General features: G+C 39.2%; 1 protein-coding gene across 2 annotated transcripts in view; it reads left to right on the forward strand.

Annotated features, from left to right (window-relative positions):
* Window positions 1–393: 393 nt before the first annotated feature.
* Window positions 394–16,472, forward strand: part of fam83e.S (family with sequence similarity 83 member E S homeolog) — a 28,038-nt gene continuing 11,959 nt past the window's right edge. Inside the window, exons 1-3 of one of the 2 annotated variants that reach the window (XM_018228265.2) lie at window positions 394–787; window positions 4,926–5,526; window positions 15,394–15,561. In XM_018228265.2, coding sequence (XP_018083754.1) covers window positions 5,077–5,526; window positions 15,394–15,561 — 618 coding nt within the window. In that variant the 5' untranslated portion in view covers window positions 394–787; window positions 4,926–5,076. The remainder of the gene's footprint in view (window positions 788–4,925; window positions 5,527–15,393; window positions 15,562–16,472) is intronic. The other variant, XM_018228264.2, reaches the window with a different exon arrangement.

Consider the following 16,472-nt stretch of genomic DNA (forward strand, 5'->3'; position numbering starts at 1 on the left):
TTGTCCCTTCGAGAGTACAGTGCATCTTTCAGAGAATCCAAGCTGCAAAACAGAAGAAAGTCTCTTTGTGTGTTTGTTATCAAAGGTCATCAACTTTAAAACCCACAACCCACAAGTTTCATTATTTAAGGCAACTATTAAAATAAGAGTAGAATGTTCTACCATACATCGCTCCCTTATAACATCTATAAACAAAGGGCCATTGTCCTCTCTGGGGTTTATGGTTCTACGTTAAAATAATTCTAAAGTTACCAGTTCTGAGAAGTTTTTTCTTTTCTTCCACTAAACCGCAGGTTGTTTTCCTTGGAAAAGCCAACCCCTTTTAAGTTCCTAGTGGCTTAACATCCTTTAGATTGCAAATCAGTCAAGTGATCTGTTTAAGGTGAGAGCTCTTCCTGGTTGCGAGTTGCATGACCTGCTGGTGTGTCTTGTGTTACTGGTTACAGGGAGAACAAAAGACGAGAGGAGGAGCGAGAGCAGGTGCAGAGGAACAACTCACAGACAAGCCACAAACAGACAACTGCTCTGCTACCTTTCCCTGCTCTGAATGGGACCATGTCCTGCACCTCCAATGAGCATCAGGTAAAGGCAGAGCTGGGGATCTGACGCTGGAGCAGAGAAGGAGAAGACTTTCAGCTTCCATTGCAGCAAAACAAAGCAACAGGTACAAGAGAACAAACACACTCAGGACAATGGCTGGGAAATCTCTGAGACCAAACTCTGAATGGTCGGGACGTTGCTGTGGATTGGCTTTGCTTGTGTTGTAATACAGGGGAAGCCTCAGCAGGTACCGTGCTTTATTTACTACTCACTTATTTCAAACCATTCACTTTCCTTCATTTTTTATCTAGCAATAAATCTGTTATATACATATAAAAATGCAGCGCCTTGTGTGCTGGACTGTAAACTGAACAGCTTATATCATTGTAAGCTACATCTCATCTTGATTCTAATATTCATTAATCATTCTTGATTCTAAATTTTATTAACTGCTACAGTAAATATTTTAATATTGTGTAAAATATATATATATATATATATATATATATATATATATATATAGATATATAGATATATATATATATATATATATCTATATATATCTGTCTCCACTAGACTCCATTATAATGAAATAATCCACATTTTTAAAAACTATTTTATATATATATATATATATATATATATATATATACATATATATATATATATATATATATATATATATATATATATATATATATATATATATACATATATACACATACAGGAATGGGAACTATTATCTGGAAACCCGTTATCTAGAAAGTAGGGATGTGCCAAATACACTATTTTGGATTCAGCCAGACCACCGAATCCTTCGCGAAAGATTCAAGCGAATAACTAACTGAATCCGAATCCTAATTTGAATATGCAAATTAGGGGTGGGAAGGGGGAAACATTTTTTACTTCCTTGTTTTGTGACAAAAATTCACGCTATTTTTTGCATATGCAAATTAGGATTCTGATTCGCTTTGGCCGGGCAGATGGATTCAGCCGAATCTGAATCCTGCTGAAAAAGGCCGAATCCTGAACCGAATCCTGGATACGGTACATCTCTACTAGAAAGCCCCCAATTACAGAATGGCTGTCTCCCCTAGACTCCATTATAATGAAATAACCCACATTTTTAAAAACGATTTCCTTTTTCTGTGTAATAATAAAACAGTAGCTTGTACTTGATCCCAACTATAATTAATCCTTATTAGAAGCAAAACCAGCCTATTGGGTTTATCTTATGTTTAGATTATTTTCTATAAGACGTAAAGGTATGAACATCCAAAGTACGGAAAAATCTGTTTTCTGGAAAAGCCCAGGTCCTGGGCAATCTGGATAACAGGTTCCATACCTGTATAATTAATCCTTATTGGATGCAAAACCAGCCTATTGGGTTTATATAATGTTTAAATGATTTCCTAGTAGATTTAAGATATGAAGATACAAATTACAGAGAGATCCGTCATGCGAAAGAACCGCAGGTCCCGAGAATTCTGGATAACAGGTCCCATACCTGTATATATTTATATTGTGCATGCATAGGTATTCCATGTAAAACAGTATACTCTCATACTCTTCATCAGAAGGTGGGATGACAGAACCTATGAATAACATAAGGGGCCATGCACAAGACATGCAAAAAATATTTAAATAAAACACAATCAATTGTGGATCAACATTATGGTTAGCAGTTAGACCATCCTTGCAATATGAGATGTGTGTGTTTGTCTGTATATTTATATATAGACACACACAGACTGAGCAAACATGGTGTGGCCTGCCACAGCTCCCACGTCGTCGCACCACAACACAACCACTTTCATTGAAATGGAAAATTCTGTAACAAACTGTTTACATGGAGTGACATGGTGGCACATGGTTGAGCCTGCTGAGCCAAATGTCGATTATTTTCTCTATCTGTATACACATGACTACTGCCGGCGTGAATTTTGTACGCTATCCGGAAAAAGTTACTGTCCTGACCAACCCTAGTGTGTGTGTATGAGTGTATGAGTGTTTGTGCACATATTAATTGCATACAATTAATGGCAGTGCAAAACTTCTACCCTATGATACAGTGGAGAAACTACTCGCTGGCGGGTCCTGGTACAGAATGGGCACCTGGGCACCCCTGTTAGCCTTGCCCCCTATGAATTGTGTGAGCTGTAAAATCTCCCCCTGCCCATTTGCCCGCGATAACTGTTATGGCAGCTCCGGCTTGCCCCAAGGGGGTGTGGGCCTGGGAGCAATCGCACCCCTGGTAGTTACGCCACTGTTATAATACAAATTAGGGGCAGATTTATCAAGTCTCAAATTTCGAGTTCATCTGAGTTATTTAAAATTCCCATGAACTTGAAATTCGACCAACTGCAATTTATTAACAAATTAAAAAATTTTTTAACTCGGGTGAGTGAAAACGACCTGCAAACTCAAATTGAATTTGATTCGAGTGTTTTCTACGAAAAAAAAAAACTCGAATGTCAGGAAGCCAGCAAACAGCTCCAAATTGAAAATAAAACAGTGTCCTGTACTTGATCCAAACTAAAGAATTAAATTAATCCTTTTTGGAAGCAAAACCAGCCTATCGGGTTTGTTTAAATGATTTTCTAGTAGACTTAAGGTATGAAGATTCAAATTACAGAAAGATCCATTATCCAGAATACCCCAGGTCCCAAGCATTCTGGATAGCAGATCCCATATCTGTGTATGTATTTATATATATAATTAATCACATGGAACCGCACTCCAAATTGTATTGAATCAAGTCACCTTTATTTGCATGAAGAGAGAGAGAGAGAGAGAGAGAGAGAGAGACTGTGTTTTTTTTTATAGATTACTGTTCTGGTTGCTGACAGTGAAAAAAAAAATTCCAGTAAATTCGTTGAGTAAATGATCCCTTAAGGTGATAATTTGCTGGTTTCTCTAGTTAGTCAGCATGTCTAGATAGATAGACAGGTCCTCAGAATAACCAATCAGTTAAGAGTACCTTCCTGTTACTGATTGGCTGAGGCAGTCTGTTCTCTCGTGAGATAAGCTTAATGACCATGTTTGCCCAGGAGGCGTCCCTCTTTATAGATGAAACAAGCAGTGATTCTAGCAAGTCATTATATATATTAAATGTAGAATTTACATGATCAATCAATTAATGAATTATTTGTTAACCCCTATTTAATTGGTAATCTATAAACTAACCATTTAATAATTGTCCTTCAATAAGTGTCCAATGCAATAATTAAATGTAATTAAACAATTTATTTGGTTATACACCCATTGCTCACTTATGAAAGAGTAATTACTGTAGGGATGGCTTGATATAGATTTCCAATCAATTAGGTAATTAGTTCATTTATTATGTGTAGAAAATGTTTTGGTACTAGAAGTACTAGATTATGCGATCTCATACACGTCAAACTGATACCACTTGGTTGCTAAGTGCTATTTTAGGGGGTTCCCATTAAGTCTGAATAATTTTAATATAAAAAAGAATACATCTCACACCGATCCTACTGAACATGCAATGTGGGAGCAATACATGTATAGGATCCCTTGTCCAGAAACCCATTATCCTGCAAGCGCCACATTACACGGAGGCCTATCCTTTACGCAAATAGTTAATATGTAGTGATGGGCGAATTTGCTCCGTTTTGCCGGAAAATTAGCGAATTTCGCACGAAATTCACGAAACAGCGAAATATTCGTGAAACGGCACCGGCGTCTCGTTTTTGAATTTATTTGCTGGCGGCGAATCACGCAAATTCACCGCGAATTCGCGCCTGGCGAATAAATTCGCCCGTCACTATTAACATGTTTAAAAATGCATATATTTAATATAATGGTCACAGTACAAGACTAATCAATGGCAGCTCAGAAACCAGTGCATGAGAATTAATAAATGTAGCTTTACCTTTTATGACATGTGAACCTTGTTTTCTGCTTGATGACTTACAACGTTCCCTAAGCTGATCTTCTCAACAATTGCCCAGACAACACTGAGCATGTGCAGTGTCACTGACACTCCTAATAAAAAACAGATATGTGATCATTTTGTTAGCTACACCCTGTGCCATAAATCATGAAATTCTGAAATGATATTCTGGTGCAGTGAATTCAGTATATAAAATTCAGCAAATCTACTCATATTTCTTTTGTAGGATTCAGTTTTCCATAATGATCTTTCACTTGAGGTTTGGTAATCCTCGTTATGGAAAGATCCCTTATCCAGAAAACTCCTGTTCTCAAGTATTCTTTTTAATAGATCCTATATTTGCATTTGTTTAACCAGAGCAAATAAAACCAATGAACACCTTTAAAAATACTATTATGAATAGAGATATTCTTTGGATCACTTACACACGTTTATGTCTTTGTCTCATACATATTATATGTTGCAGCCGGTGTCCTTCAATATATTGAGTGGAGAAGAATGATGTCCATCAGCTACACAACTGCGGTGAACATTAAGGAAAATATAACATTGGCCTAGAAGATTTTAATAGGTATTTTTCTAAATATTTAATCAAAGGGATTGAAAAGACTTTAAGGATGGCAAACTCTCAACTGAAATGCCTGGAAGATGATCAGCAATTTGTAGATGTAACTGAGACCAGCCCTGAATTTTATTACTCGGAAAATCAAAGGACAGCCATGGAAACTCTTATTTCTTCTGGAACTCAGGCTTTTGAAAACTTTCTTAAAAAGGAAAGACTTCGCCAATTTTTGTCAAAGGAAGAAATTGCTTCCATTGTGAATTCAGTGACTGATTCTCAGCTGGGTAAACTAGAACTGGAAGATGACGCTGAGCTTGATGAAGACGTGAGTGTTAGTTACTGGCCTGCAAGAACCGATGTGCCAACCCCCATGCTGGAACTGGGTTGGCCTGAAGAAGGTACATGGAAAGGAATCACAAGGGCAGAACTGTACACACATCCTCCTACTAATAATGCTCCTCATATTAAGGTGGTGATTAGAAGAACTATACAAAAAGCTACAAAGGTACAGTAATGATGTTATTTCCTAAAATAAAACAACAATAATTTTATTATTACAAACCTATGGGAAATCCACCCATAAATCATTTCTAGGCAATGTAATACTATAACTGGGTACATTTTGGCGATTCTTAGCAGAAGGAATATGACCTCTTTCCCTTAGAACATCAATCAGAACCACCGATGGTTTCCCTCTGCATTTAGGGGCTGTTCTATCTTATTGTCCTTAACTGGAAGGCAAAAATGTCCAATATGATCTGGTTATGATACAAAGATTTCGGTCTAAACGATATTTTAGGATCTGTGCTCATAATTTCTAGTAGTATAAATAGAAGTTAAACCGTTCATAGGGGTACTGTAGTGGTTCTCTGTGGCTGTAATAATTAGATTAACCTTGGTATTTTCACCATCTTGAATTATGTACTTGTGACACATGCCTAGTGCTAATTAGTGGCCATATTTGTGTATGCCCTCGATCTCTACAGTCCCTTCCAATCTGGCCCATAATCCTGTAATCCTGCTGAATTGAGGATTATCTGTCTTGATGGAAAGTTTACGTTGGTCCTACTGTTCGGTTCAGTATTTAATATGGTCACTTGTATGGCATTTGTCCTCTTCACTCATAGGCTTGGTTGGAGTAGTAGATTGACTATATAAATATATATAGAAGCAGATTGAATTGTGCAACATGGGTTCCATGAATAGGACTTGTGCTGAACATATATTTTGCTTGTTGTTTCTAAAAACAAGAGTTTTGTGTTTTTCTTGAGCCAATGAGAGCAAATGAGAAGTTCTATTTATTTTCCACACTTAAAAAAGGTTTATATCGTTTTATCGTGCTCCTTTCATCTAAAAAAAAGGATTTATTATCATCTATCCAAACATGAAGATAATAGTCTGCAGAAAAAACACTGAAAGGGGAAACCTGATCCCTAATTTTCATTGTTTGTGCTACTTTTAGGGCTAGTCCACACGGGGAGATAGCGACACGTTTGCGGTCGCGGCGACAAAGCGCCGAGACAGTCGCCGCGACCGGCGCAGGCGACAGTTTTGTATGGGCGCCTATGTAAAAACGCCTGTGCTAACCACACGAGGCGATGCGCTTTTCAACAGTCGCCTGAAAAAGCCTGGCGAGGCATTTTCAGGCGACTGTTCAAAAGCGCATCGCCTCGTGTGGTTAGCACAGGCGTTTTTACATAGGCGCCCATACAAAACTGTCGCCTGCGCCGGTCGCGGCGACTGTCGCGGCGCTTTGTCGCCGCGACCGCAAACGCGTCGCTATCTCCCCGTGTGGACTAGCCCTTAGGGTAAGGCCAGACGATGAGATTCGGGGAGGTTTTGTCGCCACGTCTTTTGCGCGACTATATCCCCGAACTGCCTCAGCGTCTTTTCCCCATAGGCTACAGCGCAAAATCGCCTGCGCTAATGCACACGCGGCAATGCGTTTTTCAATAGTCGCACAAAATCTCCCCGAATCTCCTCGTCTGGCCTTACCCTTAGGGTCAGGGCACATGCTCAGATTCGGGGAGATTAGTTGCCCGGTGACAAATCTCCTCTTCTTCGGGACAACTAATCTCCCCGAACTGCCTCAAGTCTCAATGCCGGCTAGAATGTAAATCACCGGGAGGATGGCACTCGGAGCACTTTGTTTTCCAAAGTCACTTGAAGTTGCCTCACAAGGAAATTTTGGGCGATTTAGGAAAACAAAGCGCTCCGATAGACATTCCGACAGCGGTTTACATTGTAGCCGGTGGGAGGCAGTTCAGGAGATTTGTCGCCCCGAAGAAGTGGAGATTTATCGACGGGTGACTAATCTCCTCGAATCTGAGCATGTGCCCTGACCCTGAGGGGCAAATTCACTAAGCGCCGAAGCGCCGAACGCTAGCGTCAATTCGCTAGCGTTGGGCATTTTCGTTACTTCGCAAATTCACTAACGAACGCTGGCGTAGATTCGCTAGTGTTACTTCGCACCCTTACGCCTGGCGAATTTTCGCTACGGACGTAACTACGCAAATTCACTAAAGCGCGCAGTGTACTGAACGCTACCTTTTACGCTAGACTTCCTTCGCCACCTCAGACCAGGAGAAGCGCAATAGAGTAGATAGGGATTGCTTCAAAAAAAGTTCAAATTTTTTCTAAGTCCCAAAAAACGCTGGCGTGTTTTCTATATTATGGGTGATAGGCTGAAAAAGATCGAAAAATTTCCCCCCTACATTTCCTAACTCATGGCAACTTAACTATACAGTGGGCACATGTGTAGGGCAAAAAAAAAAAATTATTTGATGTTTTGAAGGTTTCCCAGGCATTTGTAGTGCTGATACGTATTCCTCCATTGAAATTTGAATTTGGCGCCGTATGCAAATTAACCTTCGCTAGCGTAACTTCGCTTCACCTAGCGAATCAACGCTAGCGCAACTTCGCAACCTTACGATACCCCTGTGTGCAACTTCGGATTTTAGTGAATTTGCAGAGCGCTGGCGAAACTATGCCTGGCGAAGTGTGGCGAAGTGTGGCGAAGCGCGGCGAAGTTGCGTCTGGCGCAACTACGAATCTTAGTGAATTTGCCCCTTAGTATCTGTGTTCTTTATCTTGAGACAAATGTAAAGGAAGAGCTCAATGGGCAGAGCGAAGTGCAGCCTGTGTTGCTCAGGGGTATAGGGAATTAAAAAGTGAATTTTCATTTTGAGGTTTTGGCAGGTGTACATAAGCAGTTGGACTATTATTTGTAAATTAAAATCAAATTAGATAAACAGTGGGACAATAACCAAATCTTTATCCAGAAAAAGTGCTGCTCATTGGCTCTGCCATCAAGGAGATATAAGTTTTACATCAGTAGGGGGTCTTGTTTTTACTACCAGGGTTCTAAAAACAAAATTTGGTACTGTTCAGTTCCAATGTTCCTCTTGTAAAGGCTGAGCTGATGATAAAATCTGTCTTGTGTAAGTTGAAAAGAGTTTATACTCTAATAATACAGACTTCTGAAACTTGTAAAACATAAACAAATAATCATGGGAAATTAAAAATTAATGTTGAATAAATGGCATATATCCCAGTTTGTACTGCACTAGCCTAAGATTCAATAACTTCCCCAGTGCATGCGCTGTATTTCAAAAAGGTCTATTCAGTAAACATAATTTAGTTCTGCAGCTCATTCCAAGATCAACTTTGTTTTGGGAGGCATCTCATTAAGGAGGCATAGGGAGGTGAATGCACCCCTGTTATAGTCGCACCTTTTCTATTATATTGTTTATAATAATGAGTGGGAATTGCTTTTCCGGGAAAACTTAAACATGAAAGCAAGTGTTGTGATCAAGACCTTGGCAACTGAAAGCGGTCTGGCAACAAAGGCCTTCAAAGTAAAATCTTAATTACAAAGTTATATTACAGGATATTTTCCTTTAAAGAGACCCCTGAGCAATACATTAGGGGAAAATGTAGTGGGACAAGTTTAAAAATTGTAATCTGCACTTGCAAAAAACGTGTATGGTCAGGAAAGGTAGCATGATGTAACAAATGGTCTCAATTCCAATGCCAGTTTTTCCTGTTTTTTTCCTGTTTGGGGAAACTTTACTTAATGTGTTCATGACCCTTAAAGAACAGAGAACAAGAGATGAGGATGGGCAGCAGCCCTTGAAACACCCCGGCAAAGAACCCCCTGTTTCCATCCCCACAACCTGAAGACCCTTTTATTTTTAACCACTGTGTCTCCTTTTCCCGGAGAACGATAAACACCTTTTATTTGATATCATTCTTTAAAGTGCCATAGATTCTACAATCTACAGCATCTATTAACCTTGATTCTCATACCCTAATAAGTTGTAAATTCAATGGCTTGATGCTGCTCTAGCACCTGCCACCAAAGAACCCCATGTCTAAGATGACCCAGACCACACAGAACATCCTGCAAAACAAACACCATTCATCTCTCTGGTTCCCAAAACTTTGGCCAAGAGGCTTCATCGTGAAAGAGCTCCTGACTCTTTGCCCCTTTTTATTTGATCTTATGCAAATATACAAGTCCAACATTTCTACCAGTTTCTACAAGTTTTTCCATATGCTCCACACCCTTTCAAGTACACTATACATTCAGCTACAAATGGCCAGGAGGGAAAGTTGACTTTTTACTAAAGCTGGCCATACACGGGCTGATAAAAGCTGCCGACAGACCAGGGGAATGACTAGATTCCTGTCTGGGCATATTCTTCTACCTATAACAGCCACCATTGACCTCCTCAGCTACTAGAGTGACGCCAGGACTTAACACCAAAGAATCCACGCACAATTGACCCATAACAGCCGATGAGTCAGCGCAGAGCAGGGGTTTTTATAGCCAGAATAATGGCTTACACTGATCACCTGTGTCGAGATTAACAACAGGTGAAACGAGCCATGCCTACTTGCAAATATAGTGATGACAGTGACAATGAACCAGAACCTTAAGGCCCCCATACACGGGCCGATAAAAGCTGTTGACAGACTGAGTCGGCAGATTATTGGCCCGTGTGTGGGGCCATCCGACGGGCTTCCCCGATCGATATCTGGCCGAAAGTCAGGCAGATGTTGATCAGACAGGGTTAAAAATAGCATTGGATTGTGGCCTTATATTTTCTTCATGTGGTCCCGTGTTTCGACCGCTAGTATTGCCTGAATTATGATCCAATTGTTGGGTCCTAGGGCCCACGATCGGATCATCTCAATATCATCCACCTCAATGTGGGCATATCAGGGAGGGTTCCGCTTGACTTCAGGTCTTCTTCCTGTAGTGATCAGCATTTTCGGGCGGATGTGCAGTTGGCCAATCACTACAGGAAGAAGACCGTAGGAGAAAAGATGGCTGCTGTGAACTCCGCTGGACAGGACCTGCAAGGAGGGGTAAGTAGAAAGTTAGGGGCATTTACCCAGGGTGCCAGGTAGGCCAGGGGGAGGACTGAGGAGGCCTATTTAGAGTAGGGGGGATGCAAATTAGGGGGTTGAATTCTCCTTTAAAGCTCACTTCTCCTCTCCAGCAAAGGTGCCTGTCAACTAGAATTAAACTTTTCCATGGTCCAGCCCCTGATCCACCCACTTGATAGGCCCCTTCTGCCAGTTCTATGGCTTCCTTCACTCTAGTCTTAACAAAAATAAAAATTTGGTTATGTTTAAGGAACACTAGTTCTCCACAGTGTTTCAAATGCTTTAATAAGTCAACATTTGGAAGGTTCTTCCATGACATTATTGGTCATTGAGCTTCTGAATCATACTTGTATTTCAGACATGAGAAACAACTTGTGCAAATGTCAGGGAGGAAACTGTACATAAAACCTAGTCATAAAGGAAGAGGTAGGCTGGGGTTTTGAGGCTACTTCCCTGTATCCTATTGGAAATTCACATGGATATTCACAGGTACCTGAGTATATATTTTAAGGGAGCTTGGTTCTCACTTGTTTTCACATACTTGCACCACTGTATTCCAGCAAATATAACATTAACTTTTTAACTACATGTAAATACATTAGTGGGATGGTATACAGTGTGTTAAAAAGTTCATAGTGCATTTACAATGAGATCATTTACTGTAACTGTTAACCACAAGGCAATGATAATAACATGCATTTATGATGATAGTTCTACAGCAAACAATAAGATTGTGGGTACTGATGTGTTTACATTAACAAGACATAATATTTAAGGTTATATTATATGTATTTAAACAGCCATAATATCCATTTTAGAGCAAAAGCACATGGAAACATTCAAAAAAGACTTGGAATTGCCCTTCCCTCATTTCAGGGCTGTTACATGCCTCAGCCTAAACAAAAGAATATGGTATATTTCACTGATGTACAACCTAGAAATTGATTTATGGAATATTGTATGCATGAGATAAGCTATCTTAGATTTTATCTAACTATAAGAATATCTAACTATAGAATAAGATTTTATCTAACTATAAGAATATCTAACTATAGAATAAGATTTTATCTAACCATAAGAACTAAAGAAATCCAGTTATAAACAAGAAATATTTGCAATATTTGCCTATTGAGTTTGTGCAAGTTGAAACAGGTTTAAAGCAAACTATATTTGTTTACTTGCACCATACATGTACCCTGCATAGTGCTAATTTGGAGCATGGAAATTGAGTTATTTTTTGTCAGCAGCACCCATCGGTTAAGCTGGCCATAGATTTTTAAAAGATCAGATCCTGATCGTGAGACAACGATCTTCTCGGAACGATCGTACGAATTTACCATCAACTAAAAAGACCAATTTGCCAGGAAAACAAAGGGCCCTGCAAACATAGATAGATTGCACTGAGGCCGACAAAGATTTTTTGACCTGGCCGATCAATTTCCAGACAGATGTCGGCTGAAAAATCACAAGATGTACAATTGTTCGAATCCCACTAACCGTCCGCACGATAATTTCGAAGGATTGGTTGGGCTTCCCTAAAATCGGTCGTTCGGCAAGAGAATCTCTGCTGAATTGCCTATTTCAGTGATCCCCAACCAGTGACCCATGAGCAACCAACCCCTTGGCTCCCATTGGCCTCAAAGTAGGTGATTATTTTTGAATTCCAGGCTTGAAGGCAAGTTTTGGTTGCATAAAAACCAAGTGTACTGTAAAACAGATCCTCCTGTAGGCTACCAGTCTTCATAGTGGCTACCAAATGGCCAACAGCACTTATTTTGCAGCATCCAGGAACATTTCATGATTGTGTTGCTCTCCAACCTTTATTTACAGTTGAATGTGGTTCAAGGGGTTAAAAAAAGGTTGGGGACCCCTGGCCTAATCAATTTCCTTCTTCTGCATTTAAGAACACTTACTCAATTCAACTATTTTACCACCTTTTACATCCTTATCTGAGGTTACCCATCCATGTGCTAAGACAGGTAGTTGATCAATACAGTCAACATCAGCCAAACTCCCTTGTCTGGAAAGTGGACCTTGTCCACTGAAACATGCTTAGATGAGGAGAACACAACAATCCATACAGATTCTATGTACTTGTTGGAGTGTAGGGAGCAACAATTGGGCTATAGATTCTCGTTAAAATTGACAGAAAATATGCAGACTTCGGTAAAACTTCTGTAAAATATTTATAGGCAGAAATTTGGGTTCAGTCCAGTCAAATAAAGTTTTTCATTTCCTGGACGACATTACTTACCATTGTCAAATAGTAAGAAGAAATGAATAAAATAAATGATAAGGAATCTAAAGTGTATGCGTACCATCGTATCCCAAAGGTTGCCTATAGAGATAGGTATTTCCTTGTCACATATACTAAGGTAATCTTAGCTGAAGGCCCTGAATGTTGCCCATGTGCTTCCCTTCTAATACAAGGAAATGCATTCCTTTTGTTAAAGTTGCATTTCCACTTTATTTTTGCAATTGCATTCATGCAAAAACTTTCTGTGGGTGTTCAGGCAATCACAAGAAATAACTAACGACAAACTATCCAACGAAGAACATATATCTCCTTTTTGAGCCTTTCTCAGTGGGGAGTCTATAAGTTGCACCTTCACCAAAAATGTCATGGAAAAAAAGAATCCACCAATGGTGACATTTCCAAAAAGGCTAAACTGAATATTGCATAAAGCTGCGGTGACAAATTGGAGGAAAAGTAGCGGATTGCATTTCATCATGTATATTCAACTTGCATGAATTTCTATTGTTTCTATTCTAATTTCTATTGTCTTCTATGGAGTATCCATACTTTTTTCTTAAAAAAACAGAAGAAATTGCAGACGAAAATCAGGAAATCAAGACTTTCCATGTTTGACATGAATTTGCTACACAGTCAGGATTTTGCTGCGTTTGCAAGACCTGGTTTATAGTGATGGGCAAATGTATTCGCCAGGCGCGAATTCGCGGCGAATTTGCGCGATTCGCGCCGCGCGAATAAATTCGCGAAACGCCCGCGAAAATTCGCGGTAAAAATTCGCCGGCGTCCAAATTTTTTTTTCGAAAAACGGACGCCGGCGCCAAAAACGGGCGTCGGCGTCGGAAAAACGGGCGCCGGCGTCAAAAACGAGACGCTGGTGCCGTTTCGCGAATTTTTCGCCCATCCCTACTGGTTTACCTTTAACTGTGATTATTTCTAAGTTCATTGTCTATTCTGCCTAGAGTATGAGTTTTCTTCATTGGTTTTGCATAAATGTGCACCTTCTCTTGGACTGCCTACATATATCCTTTCCCAAAGCTTTACCGTTGGAGAACAACCAACAAACATTTTTTTAAGAATTCTTGTAATTCTAATATTCATAGATAATTCTAATACATTCTGGAGCAGATTCAATCTGATGAGGAAAACCTATTTTTTCATGTGAAAATGTTGTCTATTCATTTTTGGGCCAGATTCAATATGGTGAGAAGAATGTATCTCCAAATTCTGTTCTAAATTTTCCCATAGATATCTATTCAGTTTGATGAGAAAAATATTCCTCATAGTTTAAAACTCTATTTAAGCCTACGGAAAAATCTGTAATTCTCTTTAAAGAGAAAATATTGAATTGCAATTGACTTTTGGAGACCAGATTCAGTTTGATAAGAAAAATATAATTATATTTTTATATTTCCCTGTAGGCTTCCTCAGAGGGCCACACGAAAGCTTCTTTGCAATACAAGGGATTGCTAGAATTGAATTAGAAGATAGATGAGATAAGTTTTTCTCCTGAAACTGAATCGCATGGTGTGTGTAAAAATACAATCTTTTAGTATTTATTAGGATCCACCCACTTCTCTTTGCACCCAGCAAAGAGGGGTTATTTACTAAATTCCAGTAGGGTTTTTTGGGGCAAAACTCATGTTTTTCATTTTTTTAAACTTGAATTTTCCAAGATTTATTAAAGCCTGATAGAGCAAAAAGCCAGAATCCTAAAATCCGCCATCTCAGACCTGCCGAGGTTGTGTATAAGTCAATAGTAGAAGTTCCTAACATATTTTGAAGTTTCTGTGGTCTGCGCTGTAATTAACCTGAAAATCTGACCTTTTCTGGCAAAAATCAGAAAATTAGGGCTTTTCTGTAAAAAGCTTGAATAAACTGAAAAATGTACGATACGGGTTTTCACAAACCCGTATCAAACAAACAAAGCTGCTTGAGTTCTGCATGGCTGGGAAGTAAGGCGGGGGCTCCCCCTGCTGTTCATAAGTATGATTGTTTCCCTGCAGAGCAGTTAGGGACCATCTGACAATTCCTATCCACAGCAGTAAATGAAGGGAGAATTTCACTGCAGATAGTCAGGTTTCTTATAAAAATGGTATAAATTTTTTAATTAAAGTATTTTAGAGATAGGTTTCTTTTTCATTAAAGAAAGTAAAAATTGGATTTTATTTTTTTGCCTTTACATGCCTTTTAAAGGAAAAGTAAAGGCAGTTTTTACTTGGGGGTACCAAAAGTTAGGCACCCACAAGTGATTATATATACTTACCTCACACCCCAGTCTCATGCTCCGTTCAGCAGTAAACTGCACTGGCCCGGGGTTCTTCAGCTTCCGGATTCTACTTTCTTCACGTGGGTGCGCATTCACAGTAGCGCGAGAAGCCGTCATCTATTTCCTTCTACTGTGCATGCGTCTGCCCCGGGAAATTTGAAGAAGGAAGCCGATCAATCCATGGTCGATGGAAGAATCCCTGGACCGGTGCAGTTTTTTGCTGATAGGAGCACCAGCCTGGGGTGCGAGGTAAGTACATGCGATCACTTGGGGGTGCCTAACTTTTGGCACCCCCAATTAAATATGCCTTTCCTTCTCCTTTATATAGGGCAGAAGTCCAATGTGTATTAAAATTAGAACATCCTTTTCATAAAAAAAATAGAAAGCCATGTATATAGAAATAAGAAGCAATTGTTACACAGTTCACAGATATCTGATTAAATCTATTTTTTTTTCAGGTTATAGCAGTTGTCATGGACCTTTTCACAGATCCAGATATATTTTTGGACTTGCATGAAGCAGCCACAAGGCGCAAGGTCCCAGTCTATATTATTCTGAGCCAAAGCCATCTTTCTTCTTTCCTACATATGGTGGAATCAACTGGAGTCAATATCCGGTTTACTGAGGTATGGAAAGTTAAGGAATATGAGTACTTTTGCAACTGAATTTCTATTCTTTATCATTGTGCTCCTTCTGCCTCAAAAGGAAATATTAAGGGTTTTTTTATGGTCGGTACAATTGGAAGATATCATGATCTGTGCTGGATTTTGTACAATAATCTGAGTTTTCTGGCGTCAAATCCAAAAAAATGGTACAATTCGGACTTTTCCCACACCAGATCTTTTCAAGTAAATTTATTGATAATACGGTAAAAATGTGCACAGGAGTTTGGCCGAAGTGGTTTTAAGAAAGTAGTAAATAGTAGTGATGGGCGAATCTGCGCCGTTTCGCTTCGCCTGAAAATTCGCGAATTTTGCACGAAATTCTCGAAACGTTTTTGAAACTCGCCTCGAATTCGCGCCTGCCGAATAAATTCGCCCATCACTAGTAAATAGTAAATAACCCCCTAAATCTTGCAAAATTACAGATAGGAAGGGGGATCAGTATATTATATCACCTATGGTTTTTATCTAAAGCACCAAAAAGAGACCATTTGTCATTTACAAGTACAGGTATTACCTGGAACCCATTATCCAGAAAACTCTGAACTGCAGAAAGGTCTATAGTAATAAAACAGCAGCTTGTACTTGATCCCAACTAAGATATAATTAATCCTTATTGGAAGCAAAACCAGCCTATTGGGGTTATTTAATGTTTAAATGATTTTCTAGTAGACTTAGGGCCTTTTTTATGTAAGTCCCAATTATTCTGATTATTTTAATGAAAAAAGACAGATCAAACTAGAATCCACAATTGGACTTAGTTTAAAAATCACGATTTAATCCGAATTCTACGATTTTTTTTTGGATCTTCTTCCTATCAGATTTATAACAGTTGTCTTAACAAGATATCGGATCAACAAATTGAAATCATAATT

Source organism: Xenopus laevis, chromosome 7S (assembly GCF_017654675.1).
Source record: "Xenopus laevis strain J_2021 chromosome 7S, Xenopus_laevis_v10.1, whole genome shotgun sequence".
NCBI classification, from domain to species: domain Eukaryota; kingdom Metazoa; phylum Chordata; class Amphibia; order Anura; family Pipidae; genus Xenopus; species Xenopus laevis.